Source organism: Heteronotia binoei, chromosome 13, assembly GCF_032191835.1.
Source record: "Heteronotia binoei isolate CCM8104 ecotype False Entrance Well chromosome 13, APGP_CSIRO_Hbin_v1, whole genome shotgun sequence".
Classification (NCBI taxonomy): Eukaryota; Metazoa; Chordata; class Lepidosauria; order Squamata; family Gekkonidae; genus Heteronotia; species Heteronotia binoei.
In genome coordinates this window covers 16,562,196-16,582,275 of record NC_083235.1, presented here as the reverse complement: position 1 = coordinate 16,582,275, position 20,080 = coordinate 16,562,196, and the positions used below count along the sequence as shown (strand labels likewise).

The 20,080-nt window shown below is 51.0% G+C and overlaps 1 protein-coding gene across 1 annotated transcript in view; it reads left to right on the top strand.

The window, feature by feature from the left end:
* The window catches only part of USP11 (ubiquitin specific peptidase 11), a 57,584-nt gene extending 37,504 nt beyond the window's left edge, over window positions 1-20,080 (top strand). Inside the window, exons 11-21 of the mRNA XM_060252685.1 lie at window positions 1,109-1,192; window positions 1,288-1,382; window positions 2,864-3,070; window positions 4,843-4,943; window positions 5,223-5,567; window positions 7,455-7,525; window positions 7,636-7,748; window positions 11,112-11,261; window positions 12,790-12,905; window positions 14,328-14,416; window positions 18,270-20,080. Of these exons, the coding sequence (XP_060108668.1) occupies window positions 1,109-1,192; window positions 1,288-1,382; window positions 2,864-3,070; window positions 4,843-4,943; window positions 5,223-5,567; window positions 7,455-7,525; window positions 7,636-7,748; window positions 11,112-11,261; window positions 12,790-12,905; window positions 14,328-14,416; window positions 18,270-18,440 (1,542 nt within the window). The 3' untranslated portion in view covers window positions 18,441-20,080. The remainder of the gene's footprint in view (window positions 1-1,108; window positions 1,193-1,287; window positions 1,383-2,863; window positions 3,071-4,842; window positions 4,944-5,222; window positions 5,568-7,454; window positions 7,526-7,635; window positions 7,749-11,111; window positions 11,262-12,789; window positions 12,906-14,327; window positions 14,417-18,269) is intronic.

Below are 20,080 nucleotides of genomic sequence, written 5' to 3'. Positions count from 1 at the left end.
AATGCTTTCTTCAGTCTGGCTGGGTAGGAGGTGGGGACTTTGAGAACCACACAGTATGTGTGAAAGACCCACATGTGGCTCTTGAACCTCAGTTTGGCCACTCCAGCCTTAAAGGTGCTGCTGGACCTTTTGGTGTTTTGGTGTTTTTGCAGCAACAGACTAGATCCTCTGAATCTAAGGCAAGAGGTGGTTTGCTGTTAACCTGCCTCTGCGTCACAAGCCTGGATGCCCTTCCATCCAAACACTAACCAGGTTTGCTTAGCTTTTGAGATCTGAGGAGACTGTGCTAGTTTGGGCTAGCCAAGTCAGGGCTGTATGAGGTAGACAGAGAGCCAGTTTGGTGTAGTGGTGAAGTGCGCGGACTCTTATCTGGGACAACCGGGTTTGATTCCCCATTCCTCCACTTGCAGCTGCTGGAATGGCCCTGTGTCAGTCATAGCTCTCGCAGAGCTGACTTTGAAAGGGCAGCTTCTGGGAGAGCTCACTCAGCCCCGCCTACCTCACAGGGTGTCTGTTGTGGGGGAAGGAGATAAAGGAGATTGTAAGCCGCTCTGAGACTCTGATTCAGAGAGAAGGGCAGGGTATAAATCTGCAGTTGTCGTCGTCTTCATCATCTTTGCTGTCCTTTTTTTTTGCCATCCAATAGCAGCTGACTTCCTCTCCAGGGCTGACCCTGCTTAGCTTTTGAGATCTGTTGAGACTGCGCTAGTCTGGGCTAGCCAGGTCAGCGTTGTGTGAGGTACACAGCAATGTTCCCTCTATGCTTCAGAGTCTTGTGAGCAAAAATTCTACTTTGTGAGCTACTGGCATTAAAGTTGCGAGCTCTTGCATAAATTATTGTGCTCTGGGGTCCTCCGTCCTGAGCTAAGACAAAAATGTGTGAGCCAGAGGCTCAAAATCTATGAGCTAGCTCACACTAACTCAGCTTAGAGGGAACACTGGTACGGAGATACCCTTGCTGTCCGATCTTTTGCCGTCAAGTAGCAGCTGACTTCCTATCCAAGTACTAACCAGGGCTGACCCTGCTTAGCTTCTGAGAGCTGATGAAATGGAGCAGCCAGGTCAGGGCCTTGATATCCCAACCCTCTCTCTTTTCTTTTTTAAACAGCACCGACTGATTGTCCCAAAGGCTGGGAAAGTGCTCGACCTCTGCCGCACCTTGTCCAAGCACACTGGAGTGCCAGCCGAGCGGGTGAGTTGGGGAGAGGAGGGAACAGTGCCCTGGCCCCCGTGGACCGGTGTTGCCTCCGCCTTCCCTCCGTGATGGGTGACGGTCTCCCTTCCCAGATGATGGTGGCGGATGTGTTCAGCCATCGCTTCTACAAGATCTACCAGATGGAAGAATCCCTGAGCTGCATTCTGGACAGGGACGACATTTTCATGTGAGTTCGAGGCTTCGCTCGGAGAGGTTGGCAGGGGTGGCCAAACTTGCTTAACATAAGAACCACATAGAATAAATGTCAGATGTTTGAGAGCTGGAAGGAAGGAAGGAGGGAGGGAGGGAAGGAGGGTGGGTGGATAGATGGGAGGGAAGGGAGTGGAAAGAAACTTTAAATGCATTCTCCAAGCTGCTGTCTGGCTTGACTTGGAGAAGTGATTTAAAGAGACAAATGCCTTTTCCATGCCACCTGACAGGGCAGTGAGGGCTTGGAGAGCCACACAATATGTGTGAAAGACACCTGGCCTAGTGCAAGGGTCCCTGGCCTTTTTGAGCCTGCGGGTACCTTTGGAATTCTGACACGGTGGTGAGCACAATCATAACAATGCCTGTTGCAGCAGGCAAAACCAACCACCAATTGCCAGGGATCAAGATTATTTAAAAGTCTAATAATATTAACTTTTCAAAATTAGAGGCTGATGCTCTGTTTAACTGGATGCCTTTTAATGTGTACAGCCAATCAGAAGCCCTGCTGGGAAAATGTTCACAGCCAATCAAGAGCCCTGCTGGGGAAAAGCTGCATCTAACCCTGCCCCCTTTCTGAAAGCACTTGGCGGGCACCTGGTAACCTCTGGTCTAATGGGCGGGAACCGCCCATGTGCAAAGTTACCTCAGATGAATCCCACCCCCCCGGGTGAAAGAACAACATGGAGTATCTAGAAGTATCATCACTATTAGTTGCCTTTCTCCCTTCTAGATTTCATGGCAGCTTACAGTGAAAACAGAATACACAAGAATGCATAAAATATGCAAGGCCGTAAATTAAAACCACAATTTAAAACTGCCAGTAGGCAGAAGAAATAAGCTAATCGAATTAAAACCACATTCATCTGCCTCCTGAATATCTAAAGGGAGAGAGAGAAGCAGAACTCCCTGGAGGGGCTGTTCCAGAACAGTGAGGCTACCACTGAAAAGATCCTGTCCTGTGTTGCCCACGAGACATGTATCTTTGGTCGATGGGAGGGCCTTTCTCTGTGTTCTGAATTTCTGGGGAGGAACATATGGCAGAAGACGATCCTTTAGGATGCCCCAGTCCTATTTAGGTCGTGAAAGGTCAAAACCAACACTTTTAATGGGGCTGGGGAGTGGATCAGTAGTCACTGTAATTGCAGCAATATTGGCGTACTGTGCTTCTGTGCTCCTGTACCAGCATTCCAGCTGCAGCTTCCAAGTCAGGAAACGCTCCTTTGCATGATGTGTGGGACAGTGGTAGGATCCTTGCTTCCCAGTCAACCCCCACGGGGGTGGCATGCAGAGCTACTGATTTGCCCCTTTGCGCACCACTTCAGCAAGGTCGCAGAACAGTTCTAGGACGTATCGAAAGCGAAACACCAGACTTTTGTCTTCCGGGCACAAGCACACAGATCTCAGCTGTCGGAGAATTGAACTTCAATGCAAACGGACTGCGCTGCTTCCTCTCTCCAGATACGAAGTGTCGGTGTCCACGCAGGAGGACCCGGCCACGGCGGATGCGGTGGTCCTGCCCGTGTACCTGCGGGAGTGCACCCATGGGCGCGAGTACAGCGACACCTACTACGGGGTCATGCTCTTCGGCCACCCGCTCCTGGTCTCTGTGCCTCGGGAACAGCTCTCTTGGGACGCCCTCTACCAGCTCCTGCTGCATCGGCTCTCGTGAGTGGCTCGCGTTTCTTTTTCCCCACTGGGCGTGGGACTTCCTCTCAGCCTGATTCACTCCTGCTTCCACTTCCCACTTGCCTGCTACAAAGAGGGAGCACGCAGGTCTCCCTCCCCCCACAACGTCATGCCCTGGGGTGCAGGCAGGGAATGAGACCCAGTCCCAGACAGGGTATGAGCTGAAGATCAGAGGGGGAACCATCAGGGCCAGTCCAAAGCACAGAGTCTGAAGCCAGTCTGAGGTCAGAGCAGAATGAAATAGGAACCGATAGAGAACGATGTCCAGGCACACCAACCGATAGCTGAGTCGTTCGTAGCCAGGAGTCCAGGAGCCGAAGGATCAGGTTTCAAAGGCAGCCAGGGTGGGGGGGGGGCGTGGAGGCACGTCGCAAGATGAGACGCGTTGCTTCCACAGGGGAATCAGCCCGGAGCAGGGAGCTAAGTGGCTTGCTGCCGCTGTTTCCAATTAGCGAGCGGCCAGGCTCCTGTTAGAACTCCGGGCTGAGGGAGCGCCTAACTCTCAACCGTGCTTCTCGGCGCCGGGTGACCAAACCTTGCCAAAGTCTCTCTTGAAGACGAGCCATCCGCAGGGGTGAGTCGGAGAGAGGGGGGGGCGAGCTTTGTGCTTGTGGCCGTTCAGCAGCAGTGCCCAGCTGTCAGTTTTTTCCAAGGGACCGGCTGCTGTGCTGTCAGAAGGCTCAGCTGCCAGTTCTGCTGCAACCGGCAGCTCCGCGGCTGGCACCTCTCCTTCCCCAGAGAGTCAGTTTGGTGTAGTGATGTAGTGTGCTGACTCTTATCTGGGAGAACCGGGTTTGATTCCCCACTCCTCCACTTGCACCTGCTGGAATGGCCTTGGGTCAGCCATAGCTCTGGCAGAGGTTGTCCTTGAAAGGGCATTTGCTGTGAGTCCTCTCAGCTGCACCCACCTCACAGGGTGTCTGTTGTGGGGGAAGAAGATATAGGAGATTGTAAGCCACTCTGGATCTCTGATTCAGAGAGAAGGGTGGGGTATAAATCTGCAGTTCTTCTTCTCTCAGCCCCACCCACCTCACAGGGTGTCTGTTGTGTGGGGGGGAGGAAGATAAAGGAGATTGTAAGCAGCTCTGAGTCTCTGATTCAGAGAGAAGGGTGGGGTATAAATCTGCAGTTCTTCTTCTCTCAGCCCCACCCACCACACAGGGTGTCTGTTGTGGCAGGGAGGAAGATAAAGGAGATTGTAAGCAGCTCTGAGTCTCTGATTCAGAGAGAAGGGCGGGGTATAAATCTGCAGTTCTTCTTCTTTTTCTTCTCCTCCTTCCCCTCCCATGACACCCAAAGCGCTGGCCTCTGGCCGATGAGTCGGGGCCAACAGAAGCGGACATGCTTTGGTACAGGGTGGGTGGCAGTGTTGCCTTTGTCATCTCTTGACCTGGTTTTCCCAAGGAGAGAAGATGATGATGATAGCGAAAAGTGCTATCAAGTTACAGCCGGCTCAGGGTGATCCCAAAGGGTTTTCGAGGCAAGAGATGAACAGAGGGGGCTTGCCGTTGTCTGCTTCTACGTAGCGACTCTGGACTTCCTTGGTGGTCTCCTGCCCGTCTGCTCACCCTGCTTAGCTTCTGAGGCCTGACAAGAAGACGACGATGACGACTGATTTATGCTCCGCCCTTCTCTCTGAATCAGAGTCTCAGAGCGGCTTACAGCCTCCTTTAGAGAGCCAGTTTGGTGTAGCGGTTAAGTGTGCGGATGGCCCTGGCCAGTTCACGGGTACAACCTGCCTGTCGTTGCAGCCGCTACGTGACTCGTCCGGATTCGGAGGAAGAGGAGGAGGAGGAAGATCAGAGTGAGGAAGAGGACCTCTACAGCAAGAGGCCCAACGGGCTGAGCGAAGGTGAGCAGCTTCTACAATTAAGTGCAGGGCTTTTTTTTGTAGCAAGAACTCCTTTGCATATTAGGCCACACACCCCTGATGTAGCCAATCCTGCAAGAGCTTACAGTAGGCCCTGTACTAAGAGCCCTGTAAACTCTTGGAGGATTGGCTACAGCAGGGGTGTGTGGCCTAATATGCAGAGCAGTTCCTGCTACAAAACAAGCCCTGCTTAATGTGCGTGCTGTGGCATGTTATAAGTGTTTCGCTACAACTGTTGTCTGCTCTTTCCGCAATGGGCAGGTGAGGAGGAGGAGGAGGAAGAGGAGGAGGAGACGACGACAGCGGAAGGCTCCACCAGCCAGGAGCCCAGCTCGGAGACAGAAGAAAACCCCTCCGACGCCTCCGTAGGGGAGGAAGCAGCTGGAGGGGAGGGGAGGCAGAGCTCCAGTCCGTCCCCGCACCGGCCAGCCCAGTCCCCCCGGGCCCCCTCCTCCAGCCCCAGTCCCCCTACCGCCAACCAGCCCAAGCGCAAGTGTTGCCTGCCGCAGCGGCGGAAACTGCTCTTCACCCTTCAAGCGGTCAACTCGAATGGTACCAGCGACCGGATGGCCGGTCCGGACGATGGCAGTGCTGTCTCCTTCAACTGTGAGTGCTCTCTCTCTGGAGCGCTGCTTTCTGAGCGGCGCAAATGTTGTGTCCTTTGCCAGGGGTGGAATTCTAGCAGGAGCTCCTTTGCATATTAGGCCACACCCCTCTGATGTAGCCAATCCTCCAAGAGTTTACAGGGCTCTTCTTACAGGGCTTACTGTAAGCTCCTGGAGGATTGGCTACATCAGGGGTGTGTGTGGCTTAATATGCAAAGGAACTCCTGCTAGAATTCCACCCCTGTCCTTGGCCAAGGAAAAGCTGAAGGGGGGGGGGTGTCTCTAGAGCTTTTGTTGGGCCCCAGCAGTGAGCTGACTCCCGGAACTCGCTCCAGTCATTTTTATTTTATATTTTATTTTGTTAAAACAGTTGCAAACAAAAATACAGAAAGATCTAATAACGTTGAGTAAGTATGGGGGGGCTGCCAAATGCAAACAAAATAATGCCTGATCCAGAAATAGTTCCTTTAAATATAGCATATATAATATGAAATAGATACCATTTTTTAATAATATTTGGCATTGCAGTGTTAAATAATCATATAACCAAATAGCTTCAAAATCTGAAGATTGCTTTATGTTAGTTAAAGGTTTTAAATTCATAGTAGTCTTATTCGTAACGTAAGTTCCAGAGTTTTTTTATGCCAGAGTTCAATATTGGGTGTGTGTTTGTCTTTCCATAGTAGAGCTATTATAGCTTTAGCTGCATACAGTAAAATCATTATAGTCAGAGCTTTGTTTGTAGCAGGAACTTCTTTGCTTATTAGGCCACACCCCCCTGATGTAAGCAATCCTTCAAGAGCTTACAGTAGGCCCTGTATGAAGAGCCCTGTCAGCTCTTGGAGGATTGGCTACATCAGGGGGGTGTGGCTTATTGTGCAAAGGAGTTCCTGCTACAAAAAAGCCCTGGTTATAGTCATTTACTATGGATGGAATTGAATTATTTAATTGCAGATTCACTAATACTGATCTCTAGTTGTCTTTATTGAAAACTTTATTAGCCTCCTTTCTAGCCTATAGAGCTCAAGCCACTTTACATGTAACTTAAGCAGTAATAATTATATAACATATAACATAAAAGACCATGACCTAAAATTATGGTTAAGACTACTAGTGAACAAAATCCTAAGAAGCTAAATGCAGTCCTAAATGAAACTATCTTTAGCTGCCTCCTAACGATCAAACACATGGGGGGCCAGGCACACCTCCCTGGTGAGGTTGTTCCATAATTGAGGGGCTGCCACCGAAAAGGCCCTCTCTTTCACATATCCACCTGACTGACTTCTTCGGCGTATGAATAGTCAGGTGGATTCATTCCTAGTTTTGGGCCTGGAACTGTAGTAATTGGGAGGGCTGTATATCCCTCCACAGGGGTTTTGGAGTCTTTTTCTTTGAATTTCTCTGCTTTTTTGCACAATAGGATAGCTGCCTGGACTTCCAGTGTTCTGTTCTGTGAGCAAAATGTAGCTCAGCAAATCCTTGATAATTTCACAACAAGAACATGTGCAATTTGTTAAACTCTGGTTATGCTTTTAGGTGTTCTCTTTTGCACACTGCTTCACACTTATCCTCCGTGGATCTATCCAATCCCCTTTTAAGACTGTTTATTCCTGCGGCCATCTCCGCATCCTCTGGCATTCCACATTGTAATCACTCTCTGTGTAAAGCAGCATTTCCTTTTGTCCGTCCTGAAGCTACTGCCCATCAGCTTCATTGGATGACCTCAACGTCTAGTATTTTGGGGGACAGAGAAAAAGTTCTCTTTGTCAGCTCTCTCCACAAGTCTCCCCGACAGCCGCAACCATCCATCCCCACTCGCTTGAGCATGCCCTCCAACCGCCACTTAGGTTTGCCCCCTCATTCATTACGACTTCTCTCCTTTGCTCAGCCCAACCGTACGTTGCCATAGACTGGGATTCGGACATGAAGAAGCGCTACTACAACGAGGTGGAAGCAGAGGTGAGTGTGCACGACGCCCCTCCTCTCGACCTGTCGCCTTCCCCGGTCCCTTTTCCACCTCCGTCGGGAGTCCTACAACCGACTCCTCCGACCGTGCCCGTCTTCCATAGGGCTACGTCAAACACGACTGCATGGGCTACACGCCGAAAAAGAACCCCGTGAGACTGCAGGAGTGCATCGAGCTGTTCACCACGGTGGAGACGCTGGAGGAGGAAAACCCTTGGTGAGAGCCGGCAGGTTCTTGCGCGTGTGTGTGTGTGGGGGGAGGGGGTGGGTTGGCAGGGAAGTGGAGCTAGCAGAGAGGTGCCTTCAGGCTTAAAAGACTTGAATCAGGCGCAGCCCTGAATCTCTGGTACTAAAACTGAGAATCTGCAGTTGGCTGACTGGGAGGTAAAGAAGACGCAAGTCCCACTACTGCTCCACGTCTCCCAGGCAAGCTTTAGATACACAGCCACAGCCGCCGCACACACTGTGTTAGGCTCCGACCTAGCCATTGCAGCTGAACTGCTTTGGAGGGCGAGGACCCTTCAGCCTGATTGGACAGCATCATAGGAACATAAGAGGAGCCATGTTGGATCAGGCCAGTGGTCCATCCAGCCCAACACTCTGTGTCACACAGGGGCCAAAAATCCCCCAGGTGCCACCAGGAGGTCCACCAGTGGGGTCAGAACTCCAGAAGCCCTCCCACTCTTGCCCCCCAAGCATCAAGAATACAGAGCATCACTGCCCAAAGAGGAAACCGCCTCTAGGCTAGTCACCATTTCAGCATCCGCTATTCACCCAAGCCCTTTGCAGGCCGACATCGGGGTTGGGGAGTCGGCCTTACAATGGCTTTCCTCCTTTCTCCTGGGTCGGGGACAAAGGGTGGCTATTGGGAGCGAGTGGTCCCGGAGGCACACACTGGATTGTGGGGTGCCTCAGGGAGCAGTTCTCTCCCCGATGTTGTTTAACATCTATATGCGCCCCCTTGCCCAGATTGCCCGGCGGTTTGGGCTGGGTTGCCATCAATATGCAGATGACACCCAGCTCTATCTATTAATGGACGGCCGGCCCGACTCCGCCCCAGGGAATCTCGACCGGGCTTTACAGGCTGTTGCGACATGGCTTAGGCTGAGTGGGCTGAAGTTGAACCCAGCGAAGACAGAGGTCCTTTGTGTGGGTCACGGCGCTCTGGGAGGGGGAATAGCTCTCCCGGCCTTCGACGGTGCGCCATTGAAAGCAGCGCACCAGGTAAAGAGCCTGGGTGTTCTACTGGAGCCTTCATTATCGATGGAGGCCCAGATAGCAGCCACTGCCAAGTCAGCATTCTTCCACCTGAAGCGGGCAAGGCAGTTGGCCCCTTTCCTTGAGCGCCGGGACCTCGCAACAGTGATCCATGCAACGGTCACCTCAAGATTGGACTACTGTAATGCCCTCTACTTGGGGCTACCTTTGTGCCGGACCCGGAAGCTGCAGCTAGTGCAGAACGCGGCGGCCAGGCTGTTGTTGGGACTCCTGAAATGGGAACATATACGGCCGGGGCTACGTGGACTGCACTGGCTGCCGATTATATACCGGGTCCAGTACAAAGTGTTGGTCATTACCTTTAAAGTCTTATATGGCCGAGGACCCACCTACCTGAGGGACCATCTTTCCCCATATGAACCCCAGAGAGCACTGAGGCCAGCCGGGAAAAATCTAATGGCTATCCCTGAAAGAGATTAAACATCAAAATATCAGAGCACGGGCCTTTTCAACCGCGGCCCCTGCCCTATGGAACCAACTCCCTGAGGAGGTGCGGGCCCTGCGGAACCTTGACCAGTTCCGCGGGGCCTGCAAGACCACCCTTTTTAAACTTGCTTATTCAGACTGCTAAAGAAGGCTGTTAAATAAGGATCCGCCAATGCGGTTTAAAGACCTAGACCGCTGTGTATAAACTGGCAGAACTAGCGTCAAACACCACCAGCACTGTCAGACCAAACTATCTAATTGTATTGACTGGTTTTTAATATTGTTACATTTAATGTTTTATATTGTTTTATATTGTTAAATTTAAAGGTTTTATTTATTACTGTATGTTTTTAAGAAATGTTGTTAGCCGCCCTGAGCCTGCCGAGGTGGGGAGGGCGGGATATAAATAAAATTTTTTATTATTATTATTATTATTATTATTATTATTATTATTATTATTATTATTATTATTATTATTATTATTATTATTATTATTATTATTATTATTATTATTATTATTAACTGTGAGAGTAAACAAGGCCACAGAAATTCACCAACCCTTGGAAGGAAGCACAGGCCACACACAGTCCCAGGACAGACTTCTTAAGCCCCTACTTATCGTCTGGAACCTCCCATCAGGTGGCTGCCGAAGTGCCTATACGCAGAGCCAGCCTACCCATTGCAGAGACCAGAGATTCAGAATCCCAGACTGTACTTTTTCAGGCTGTTTTGCTTTTTTCTTCCCATTGGGCTAGTTGACAACGCAAGAAGAGCTTTTGATCCAGAGAGAGCATTCTTTCCAGACACTGAGGCATAGCTCAGTAGCAAACTGTAGTTTGCTGCTTTGCGATGAAGCTGGGGTAGGGGGGCTCAGGTTTCTGGACTCGTCCTCTCTTCCCGTGCCCAGCTAACGTAGTTATTTCTGCTGCATGTTTGTGTTTCCCCGTAGGAAGACATATTTTGCCATGGCATCCACGTTGGCCAATTCATATTTTCCTTGTAAACCAGGATACCAAATAGCAGTTTTATCCCAGTTTTGGAATCCCCCCTTTTTGGGGTGTGTGTGTGTGTATTTTTGTATTTATATGTACGTGCGAGAGTGCACATGAGTGTGTGTGTGCGTGCCTGGAAGAATTGGCAGCCTCTGTTGACTGACCCCTGCTGGGGGCCTGGAGGATATTCGAGGAGGTGACTGAATAAAGCCTGCCCCTGCCCTCCTGACTGCTGGTATTCCCAGGAGGCCTCCCATCCAAGTACTTGCCAGTGTTGACCTTGTTTGGCTTCCGAGGTCTGACGAGATCAGGCTTGCCTGGGCTATCTAGGGCAGGGCGGCCTCCTGCCTTAAGAAGGGCTCAGTTTTAGGAGGGCAGCTATGTCGGTCTGCGGCAGAGCAGCTCGACTGAAGTCTGGGAGCGCCTTAAGGACCCACAAGATTTCAGGAGCTTATAAGCGTTTCCAGGGCTTTTTTTTTTTTTTAGCAGGAACTCCTTTGCATATTAGGCCACACACCCCTGATGTAGCCAATCTTCCTGAAGCTTACAGGAGGCCCTGTACTAAGAGCCCTGTAAGCTCCACGAGGATTGGTTATATCAGGGGTGTGTGGCCTAATATGCAAAGGAGTTCCTGCTAAAAAAAAAAGCCCTGGGCGTTCAAGAGTCAAAGTTCCCCACATATCTGACAAAGGGAGTTTTGACTCTTGAAAGTTTATACCCCGCCTCTCAATTCAAGCAGTCTCTAATGTGCTACTAGGCTTAAGTCTAACTGTGGCTCAGAGTTAGCTTTCCTGGCAGGAGGAAAAGTCCCAGAGCCTAAAACTTTGGCCCCTCCGTGGCCCTGTAGCTTTGGCTTGGTGCTCATGCTCCTTTCCTCTCCCCAGGTACTGCCCCACCTGCAAGAAGCACCAGCTGGCCACCAAGAAGCTGGACTTATGGTCGCTGCCGGAGACCCTAATCATCCACCTCAAGCGCTTCTCCTACACCAAGTTCTCCAGGGAAAAGCTCGACACTCTTGTGGAGTTCCCCATCCGGTGAGGGGCTGAAGTTGGTCTCCTCTTGAAGCCCAGGAGCCGGGGAACATGGGTGGGAGACAACATGTGGCTATCATTCCATGCAGTTTATGTCCCTGATGCACAGAAGAAGAAGACTGCAGATTTATACCCCGCCCTTCTCTCTGAATCAGAGACTCAGAGCAGCTTACAATCTCCTATGCCTTCTCCCCCCACAACAGACACCCTGTGAGGTGGGTGGGGCTGAGAGAGCTCTCACAGAAGCTGCCCTTTCAAGAACAACTCCTGTGATAGCTATGGCTGACCCAAGGCCATTCCAGCGGGTGCAAGCAGAGGATCAGGGAATCAAACCCAGTTCTCCCAGATAAGAGTCTGCACACTTAACCACTACACCAAACTGGCTCTACACATCTGGGCAGCATACAGGGGTTGCAGGGCGGAGCGTCACTGAAGGAGCCGATGTGTTCGTAGAACTTCAGAGTTCTGCAGCACAGAAAGTTATCAAAGGGCTGCTTCTTCCATCGTCGAACGTATTGATTTGTTGACTAAATTTTTATCCTAGGAAGGCATGCTAGCTGAGAGCCAGTTTGGTGTAGTGGTTAAGCGCGCGGACTCTTATCTGGGAGAACCGGGTTTGATTTCCCCACTCCTCCAGTTGCACCTGCTGGAATGGCCTTGGGTCAGCCATAGCTTTTATAGGAGTTGTCCTTGAAAAGGCAGCTTTTGTCAGAGCTCTTTCAACCCCACCTGCCTCACAGGGTGTCTGTTGTGGGAGGAGAAGGCATAGTCTGGAGATTGTAAAGTGCAACTGGACTTGAATCTGACCCTGGAATTAGAAGTAAAATGGCCTACCTTTCAGGGCGCTTGGAAGCATAACTGATGTACACAAAGCATTCTTGAACCCTTGGAATTTATGCAATGCCTCTCCCGTATAGGTGGGAACATAAGAGAAGCCGTGCTGGATCAGGCCAGTGGCCCATCCGGTCCAATGCTCTGTGCCACACAGTGGCCAAAACTCAGGTGTCATCACGAGGTCTGCCAGTGGGACCAGAACTCCAGAAGCCCTCCCACTGTGGCCCCTCAGCCACCAACAGTACAGAGCATCACTGCCCCAGAGATAAGAACGTAAGAGAAGCAATGTTGGATTAGGCCAGTGGCCCATCCAGTCCAGCGCTCTGCACCACATGGTGACCCTAACCCAGTCTTTATCGTGAGGTCCTCTAGCGGGGCAGAACTCCAGAAGCCTTCCCTCTGTTACCCCCCAAGCACCAAGAAGACCGCCCCAGACAGAGTGTTCCATTTATACCTTGTGGCTAATAGCCATTGATGGACCTCTTCACCATATGGGCATTCACATTTAGGCTGGAAGAAGAAGACTGGAGATTTATACCCCACCCTTCTCTCTGAATCAGAGACTCAGAGTGGCTTTCCACATGCAAGAACTGTGGCCAGTGTCTGCATAGGTGTTTCCTGGAGAGTCCTGTTGCTCCTAGGAAGGGAGGTTTGGGGGGGGGGGGAGATCCACTGTATCAAAATCTCTGTCTTGTAGGGACCTCGATTTCTCCGACTTCATTATCAAGCCACGGAAAGAAACCGACCACACGGTGTACAAATACGACCTCATCGCTGTGTCCAACCACTACGGTGGCCTCCGAGACGGGCACTGTAAGTACTGCCTGGTTTGGTGGGGGAGGAGAGGATTTAGGGAGATGAACCCCAAGGCTGGGCACAGATGGGGAGAAGCAAAAATCTGATGTCGCTGTGGGTCTTGAGGGGGCCTGGAAGAACTTGGAGCGGTTCATAGTATCTGTTCCTGAGGGGGGCTGTGCAATTCTGTGCCGTGGCTCCCAGCAGTAGAGCATCTGCTTTGCATGCCGAAGGTCCCAGGTTCAATCCCCGGCATCTCCAGTTAAAACGATTACATGATGTGAAAGATCTCCAGCTGAGGCTCTGGAGAGCCACCGCCAGTCTGTGTAGACTACACTGACTTTTATAGACTTAAGAATCTGATTCAGTATCATACAGCTTCATGCATGCATATGTCCATCTTGTACATCACTAAGGAGCCCGGACAGCAGAATGAGGCAGTAACCTCTCCACACTGAAGCAGTTGTGACAACAGTTTGGAAATAAAACCTCTTCTCACATCCATTTCTAGTCTGGAAATGTTAGGCCCGGGAGTCTAATGCAGGGGTCCCTGACCTTTTTGAGCCTCTGGGCCCCTTTGGAATTCTGACAGAGGGTGGTGGGCGCAGCTGCAAAATGGCCATAGGAGGCAGAGCCGGCCACAGAACGGCTGCAGTTAACACAGGGCAGATCCTTGTGCTGTGGTGGCAGTTACCGATAAAGAAAAGGAAAGGTCCCCTGTGCAAGCACCCGTCGTTTCCGACTCTGGGGTGACGTTGCTTTCACGTTTTCACGGCAGATTTTTTTACGGGGCGGTTTGCCATGGCCTTCCCCAGTCATCTACACTTTCCCCCCAGCAAGCTGGGTACTCATTTTGCCAACCTCGGAAGGATGGAAGGCTGAGTCAACCTCGAGCTGGCTACCTGAAAACCCAGCTTCCACCGGGGATCGAACTCAGGTCGTAAGCAGAGTTTAGGACTGCAGCTTTAACACTCTGCACCACAGGGCTCTTAGTTACCGATAAAGCAACATTTTAAAACATGCAGAGCCAGTAAAATCTCCAGTGTCCAGCAATACTCCCTCTAAGCTGTGGAGTCTTGTGGGCAAAAATCCTGCTTTGTGAGCTTTTGGCATGGAAGTGGTGAACTACTGCATAAATTAGCTTGCTCTGGGGCCATTTTTCCTGAGCTAGGACAAAAATGTGTGATCCGGAGGTTAAAAAACTGTGAGCTAGCTCACACGAACTCAGCCCCAAGGGAACACTGGTGGCCAATCAGAAGCTTTGCTAGGCAAAAGCCCCACCCACTTTCTGAAAACACTTGGCAGGTGCCAGGAAAAAGTATCAACGGGCACTGTGTTGGTGACCCCTGGTAGTAAGCCAGCATCCTTTCCATTGATGCGCCTTGGAAGAGCATTGAAATGGCGTCTCCCATGACCGGTCTGGTCTTTTCTGCCTTCCAGACACGACGTTTGCCCGGAACAAAGACAGCGGGACGTGGTTCTACTTTGACGACAGCAACGTCTCTCTGGTTTCCAAGGCCCAGATCGAGGTGAGCGAGATGAGACGGATGAAGCGCCGCTGTGTTTGCTTGACGCTTGTTGACCAAAGTTCGGGCTATCGATGCCCCCTCCCTCTTTTTAACCACCGCAGTGCTAAACTCTCTCTGGCCTGCTGCTGGTAGACAGGCTCGAGTCTGCCTTTTGTGTCCACCACATCTGAAGGCAAATCAGGTCTGATTGCTCTCTGGGTTGCTGTGTCACCTCCAGCCTCTTTTCCCTTCATTGAAGCTCTCTTTAAGGGGTCTTACTAGGGTTTTGTTTTGAGCAGGAACACACAGGAACGCAGCTCTGGCTGACTTGGCATCAGGGGGTGTGGCCTAATATGCAAATGAGTTCCTGCTGGGCCTTTTCTACAAAAAAGCCCTGTGTGAAACAATGGTGATGTCAGGGGGTGTGGCCTAGTATTCAAATGAGCTCCTGGTGGAATTTTTCTACAAAAAAAGCCAGAGTTTGATGTAGAAACCCTAGTCTCTCTCTCAGCAGTGTCAGCTCTCGACTCCATTTTTTTGACCGGATGAGCTGTGAAATTCACAAGGGATACGGAAAGGGGCTGTTCCCTTCCTGTACCCATACAGGGGTCAGTCTCTCATTGGCTACTACCTGTGGTGGCTAAAAGGGAGCCTTCACATTCAGAGGCAAGTCAACCTCTGAATCCCAGAGCCAGAAGGCAACATGAGGGGGAAACCTTGGCCTCTAGAGGAACTGGCGGGCCACTCTGTGAGACAGGATGCTGGACTAGATGGACCACAGGGCTGATCCAGCAGGGCTCTTCTGATGTTCTTATGAAGGCCTCAGCCCCTATGCCCTGTTGTTGGCCCTCCAGAAGAACTGGCTGGCCATTGCGTGAGACAGGATGCTGGACTGGATGGACCACTAGTCTGATCCAGCAGGGCTCTTTTGATGTTCTTATGAAGGCCTTGACCTCTCTGCCCTGTTATTGGCCCTCCAGAGGAACTGGCTGGCCACTGTTTGAGGCAGGATGCTGGACCCTCAAACATCTGACAGTCATGTATTGCAACTCTCAAACATCTGATGTTTATTCTGTGTGGCTCTCATGTTAAGCAAGTTTGGCTACCCCTGGGCCAAAGTCTTTCACATCACCTATTGACCGATCTTTTAACTGGAGAACCAGCAGGATTCTTCTGATGTTCCTCTGAGAGCGTGACTTGGCCCAAGGGCACAGGGCTGGGGGAATCTGAACCATCAGCTGTGTTTTCTTTTTGTACTAGCTGGTTTTCAGACACTTGGGAAGTGATTGAAAGTTTCAAACAGTATCCAGATTCTGGGACCTGTGCATGTTACGGCTTCTTGTCTCAGCACGAGTCTTCTTGGCAATTTTGTTATGACTGGGAACTATCCTCAACCTACATCAGTCCTCCCCTTTCCTTTGCCCAGGGACCCATTCATAAGTTTCTCCAGTAGCACTTCTGATTCAATCCACCAATCGTGCAGAAGGTCTCAGGTTCAAACCTTGGCATCTCCAGTTAAAAGACCTATCAATGGGTGATGTGAAAGACCTTGGCCTAGGGGCAGCCAAACTTGCTTAACATGAGAGCCTCATAGGATAAACATCAGATGTTTGAGAGTTGCAGTACGTGAATGTCAGATGTTTGAGAGTCGCAAGGAAGGAATGAGATAGGAAGAGGGAGGGAGAATTGGAAAGAAAGCAACTTTAAACGCATTCTCCAAGCCACCAGCTGTCTTGGCTTGGAGAGGTGATTTAAAGGGAATCATAGAGTTGGAAGAGACCTCCAGGGTCATCTAGTCCAGCCCCCTGCACAATGCAGGAAATTCACAAATGTGCCCCCCCCCCCATTCACAGGATCCACATTGCTGTCAGATGGCCATCCAGCCTCTGCTTAAAAACTTCCAAAGAAGGAGAGCCCACCACCTCCCGAGGAAGCCTGTTCCACTGAAAAACCGCTCTGTTAGGAAGTTCTTCCTAATGTTGAGCCAGAAACTCTTTTGATTTAATTTCAATGCATTGGTTCTGGTCCTACCTTCCGGGGCCACAGAAAACAATTCCACACCATCCTCTATATGACATCCCTTCAAGTGAAGATGGTGATCATATCACCTCTCTGCGGCCTCCTCTCCTGGCTGAACATATTGTTTGAAATACTATATGTATGCAACATATGTAAGAAATGCCTTCTAGAAGCTGGCCAACAGGGCAGTGGGGGCTTTGAGAGCCCCACAATATGTATGAAAGAGCCACACATGGCACCCGAGCCACGCTTTGGCCACCCCTGCCTTGGCCGGACAGCTGCTGCCTGTCCGAGTAGTCAGTACTGGCTTTGATGGACCAAGGATCTGATTTAATACAAGGCAGCTTAGTGCATTCAAGGCAGTCAGGGAAGGGCCTGTGGGTCAGTGGAACAGCCTCTGCTTAGCATGCAGAAGGTCCTAGGCTCAGTCGCCGGCGTCTTCAGTTAAAAAGGACCAGGCAGAAGGAGATGTGGAAGACCTCTGGCTGAGAGCCTGGAGAGCTGCTACCAGTCTGAGTAGACAAGGCTGACTTTCAGGGCTTTTTTTCCCTGTAGCAGGAACTCCTTTGCATTTTAGGCCACGCCCCCCTGATGTAGCCAATCCTCCAAGAGCATACAGTAGGCCCTGTACAAAGAGCCCTGTAAGCTCCTGGAGGATTGGCTACAAAAATTCCTGCTACAAAAAAAAGCCCCGCTGGCTTTGATGGTCCAAGGGGTCTGGTTTGGTATAAGAAAGTGGGGGTCAAGTAGCACCTTTTAAGGCCAACAAAGTTTTATTCAGAATGGAAGCTTTCATAGGCAAGCTTTCGTATGGAAGAACGTTTGGTCTTCCAGTTTTTTACACTATTTTGCCATTTGATCCTGACTTCGTATCAGTTTACACTCTTAAGAAGATAGAAGAAGAAGAAGATATTGGATTTATATCCCGCCCTCCACTCCGAAGAGTCTCAGAGCGGCTCACGATCTCCTTTCCCTTCCTCCCCCACAACAGACACCCTGTGAGGTGGGTGGGGCTGGAGAGGGCTCTCCCAGCAGCTGCCCTTTCAAGGACAACCTCTGCCAGAGCTCTGGCTGACCCAAGGCCATTCCAGCAGGTGCAAGTGGAGGAGTGGGGAATCAAACCCGGTTTTCCCAGATAAGAGTCCGCACACTTAACCACCACACCAAACTGGCTCTCCCACCAGCTATATGTATCTCAGCTCACTGTGCCCCATCCTCTCGCCTGAAGACGTATGCATGCATATGAAAGCTTAAGTTCTAAATAAAACTTATCTTATTGCATATACCAACCCATCCTCCCCTGTATCTTAATGTCTTCCTTTTTTTCTAATGGCAGACTATAATGGATGTTATAATCTCTTGAGAAACCATGCCCTCTATTTAAACTAACAAAGCCAGAATGTTACCTAGATTTATGGCACTTCGCACCTACGACAGCAGTCTGCTTTTTATCACCCTCCGGTGTTTTTTCAGCCCTGCTTTGTCCTGTCACTAACAAACACAGATCCCTCTTTGCGATTCTTTTAATCTGCTGAAAGCATTCCCATGATTCCATACTGCCCACTTATATTAAGAATTGCCGCTTCCATTCCCATTTTGTCTGATGAAGTCTGCTTCGAGCATACGAAAGCTTACATTCTGAATAAAACTTAGTTGGTCTTAAAGGTGCACTTGTCTACTGCTTTGTTGAAGAAAACTTTGTTGGTCTTAAAGGTGCAACTTGACTCCTACTTCGCTGTACTGCTTCAACATGGCTGCCCACTTGGATCTATCTATATGGTTTGGTCTAAGGCAGCTTCACGTGTTGACTCTCACCTTTGCTCTCCTTTTCTCTTCTTCCCCCGCCTCCCCCCAGTCCAAAGCTGCCTACGTCCTCTTCTATCAACGTCAGGACAAAATCCGACAGCCGGCTCCCCCTCCCGCAGCCACGAGCACCGCCAGCGCCAGAGAGCAGGAGGACTACGAGGCCAGCTGCGATTCTCTTCCCAGCCAGACCACTGGCCGAGACTTCATGGATGTGGACTGACCCTCACCTGGCTCCCCCCCTGCTCTCTTCGTTGCAGCCGGGGATGCTGTGGGGGGGGGCAAGAGCCATGCATCTTCCTTTCCTCCGAAACTGAACGCTGGCAGCCGTATTCTCTCTCCAGGGGCAGCGATTCATCTTTCTCAGGCTTTGGAACAGGGGTTTAGGGCAGGGCTGGAGAGAGGACGCGCCCCCTGCTGTTCCCCCTGTGCGTTGCACATAGTTTCTTGTTCTAAAAGACTTGTGGGGGGGGATCTTTGTCCTTCCCCACCCCCATTATAGGGGGAAAGTGTTGCACCAGCATTTTGTAAGATAAAAGAGGGCGGGGGGGGAGGCTTTTGGGTTCCTCCATCTCCAAAGCGTGGAGCTGTTTTCCGAGCTAGAGCTTCAGGATGGAGGGGGAACTGTCACGGAGATCATTCTCGAGAGCCTTCGGGTGTGCTACCCACTTCTCCCCTCCCCGAAAAAGCACTGGCGCTTCAGTTTGCTCTCTTAGCATGGGGGTTGACTGCCCCTTCCGCTGCTGCTTTCAGATTCCGGGGGTTCCCTCCCCCGCGGTCAGCCATACACGGCTCTTGTTTTTGCTCGGGAAGATGTTTTTTAAAAAATGAAAAAGTATTCTCTCTTTCTCTCCGGCCAGTTTGACACACGCATCCCCCTACCCCTAACCCAGTTGCAGCAAGGCGCCGGGATAAGTCTACCTTGTCCTCTCCCCCCCCCCACTTCTCAAGTGCCTCCTTCTGCACTCCAACCCCCTTCTCGAATAGCAGAGCAATAATTTTGACAGCTCCCCCTGCCGCTAGACCCACATGCGTTTCTTGGGCCGTCTTTTCCTCTCACGGTTTCCTTGTTTCTGAAGCCGCCTCGCTGCAGCCGGGGCGCTGCTCGTTAGTTGCTGGACTGCAAATCTGCTGCCACGGAATTTTCGTGTCGAAGCCTGTTGGGACGGGGAGGCGGGGGAGACCTGAGCTACGTCCAGCAGATGCAGCCCCAGAGCTATTCCTGCCCTCCTCCCCCTCCTCCGTCAGAGAGCAAGGAGCATCACAACCCGCTTCCCCTCTCCAGCCACCTCGGTTGAGTGCAGGGGAGCACCGTGGGTGTCGGTCGTAGGCCTCGCCTGGCCCCGGAGAGTCGGCGGGAGTCGGATGGAATTCTAGCAGGAGCTGCTTTGCATATTAGGCCACCCCCCTTCCCGATGCAGCCAATCCTCCAAGAGCTTACAAGGCTCTTTTTTGTAAACTCCTGGAGGATTGGCCACATCGGGGTGTGTGTGGCCTAATAGGCAAAGAAGCTCCTGCTAGAATTCTACCCCTGGCGGGAGGCCTTCCCTCCCTTTTTTCGCTCAGCGTCTCGACTACTGCTGCTGCTTTCCAGGCTCAGGGATCACACTGGTTTGTAAATAAGTTTTCCTCGTGCGGGGCAGGGAGCGAGCTGAGGCGCCCACAGCCACGCACGGAGCACTTGCCGGCCGCAGGAGCCCAAAGTGTATTTTCTTAAGGATTTTGGGAAGAAGTTTCCTTCACTGGATTTGGGGAGGCTCTTTCTTCTTTTGTGAGTTTTTTCTTATTCTGAAGAAACTATTTTTGGCATGTGGCAAAAAAAAAAGAAAAACCACCTGTACATAAAACGACTTCGTTGAAGGA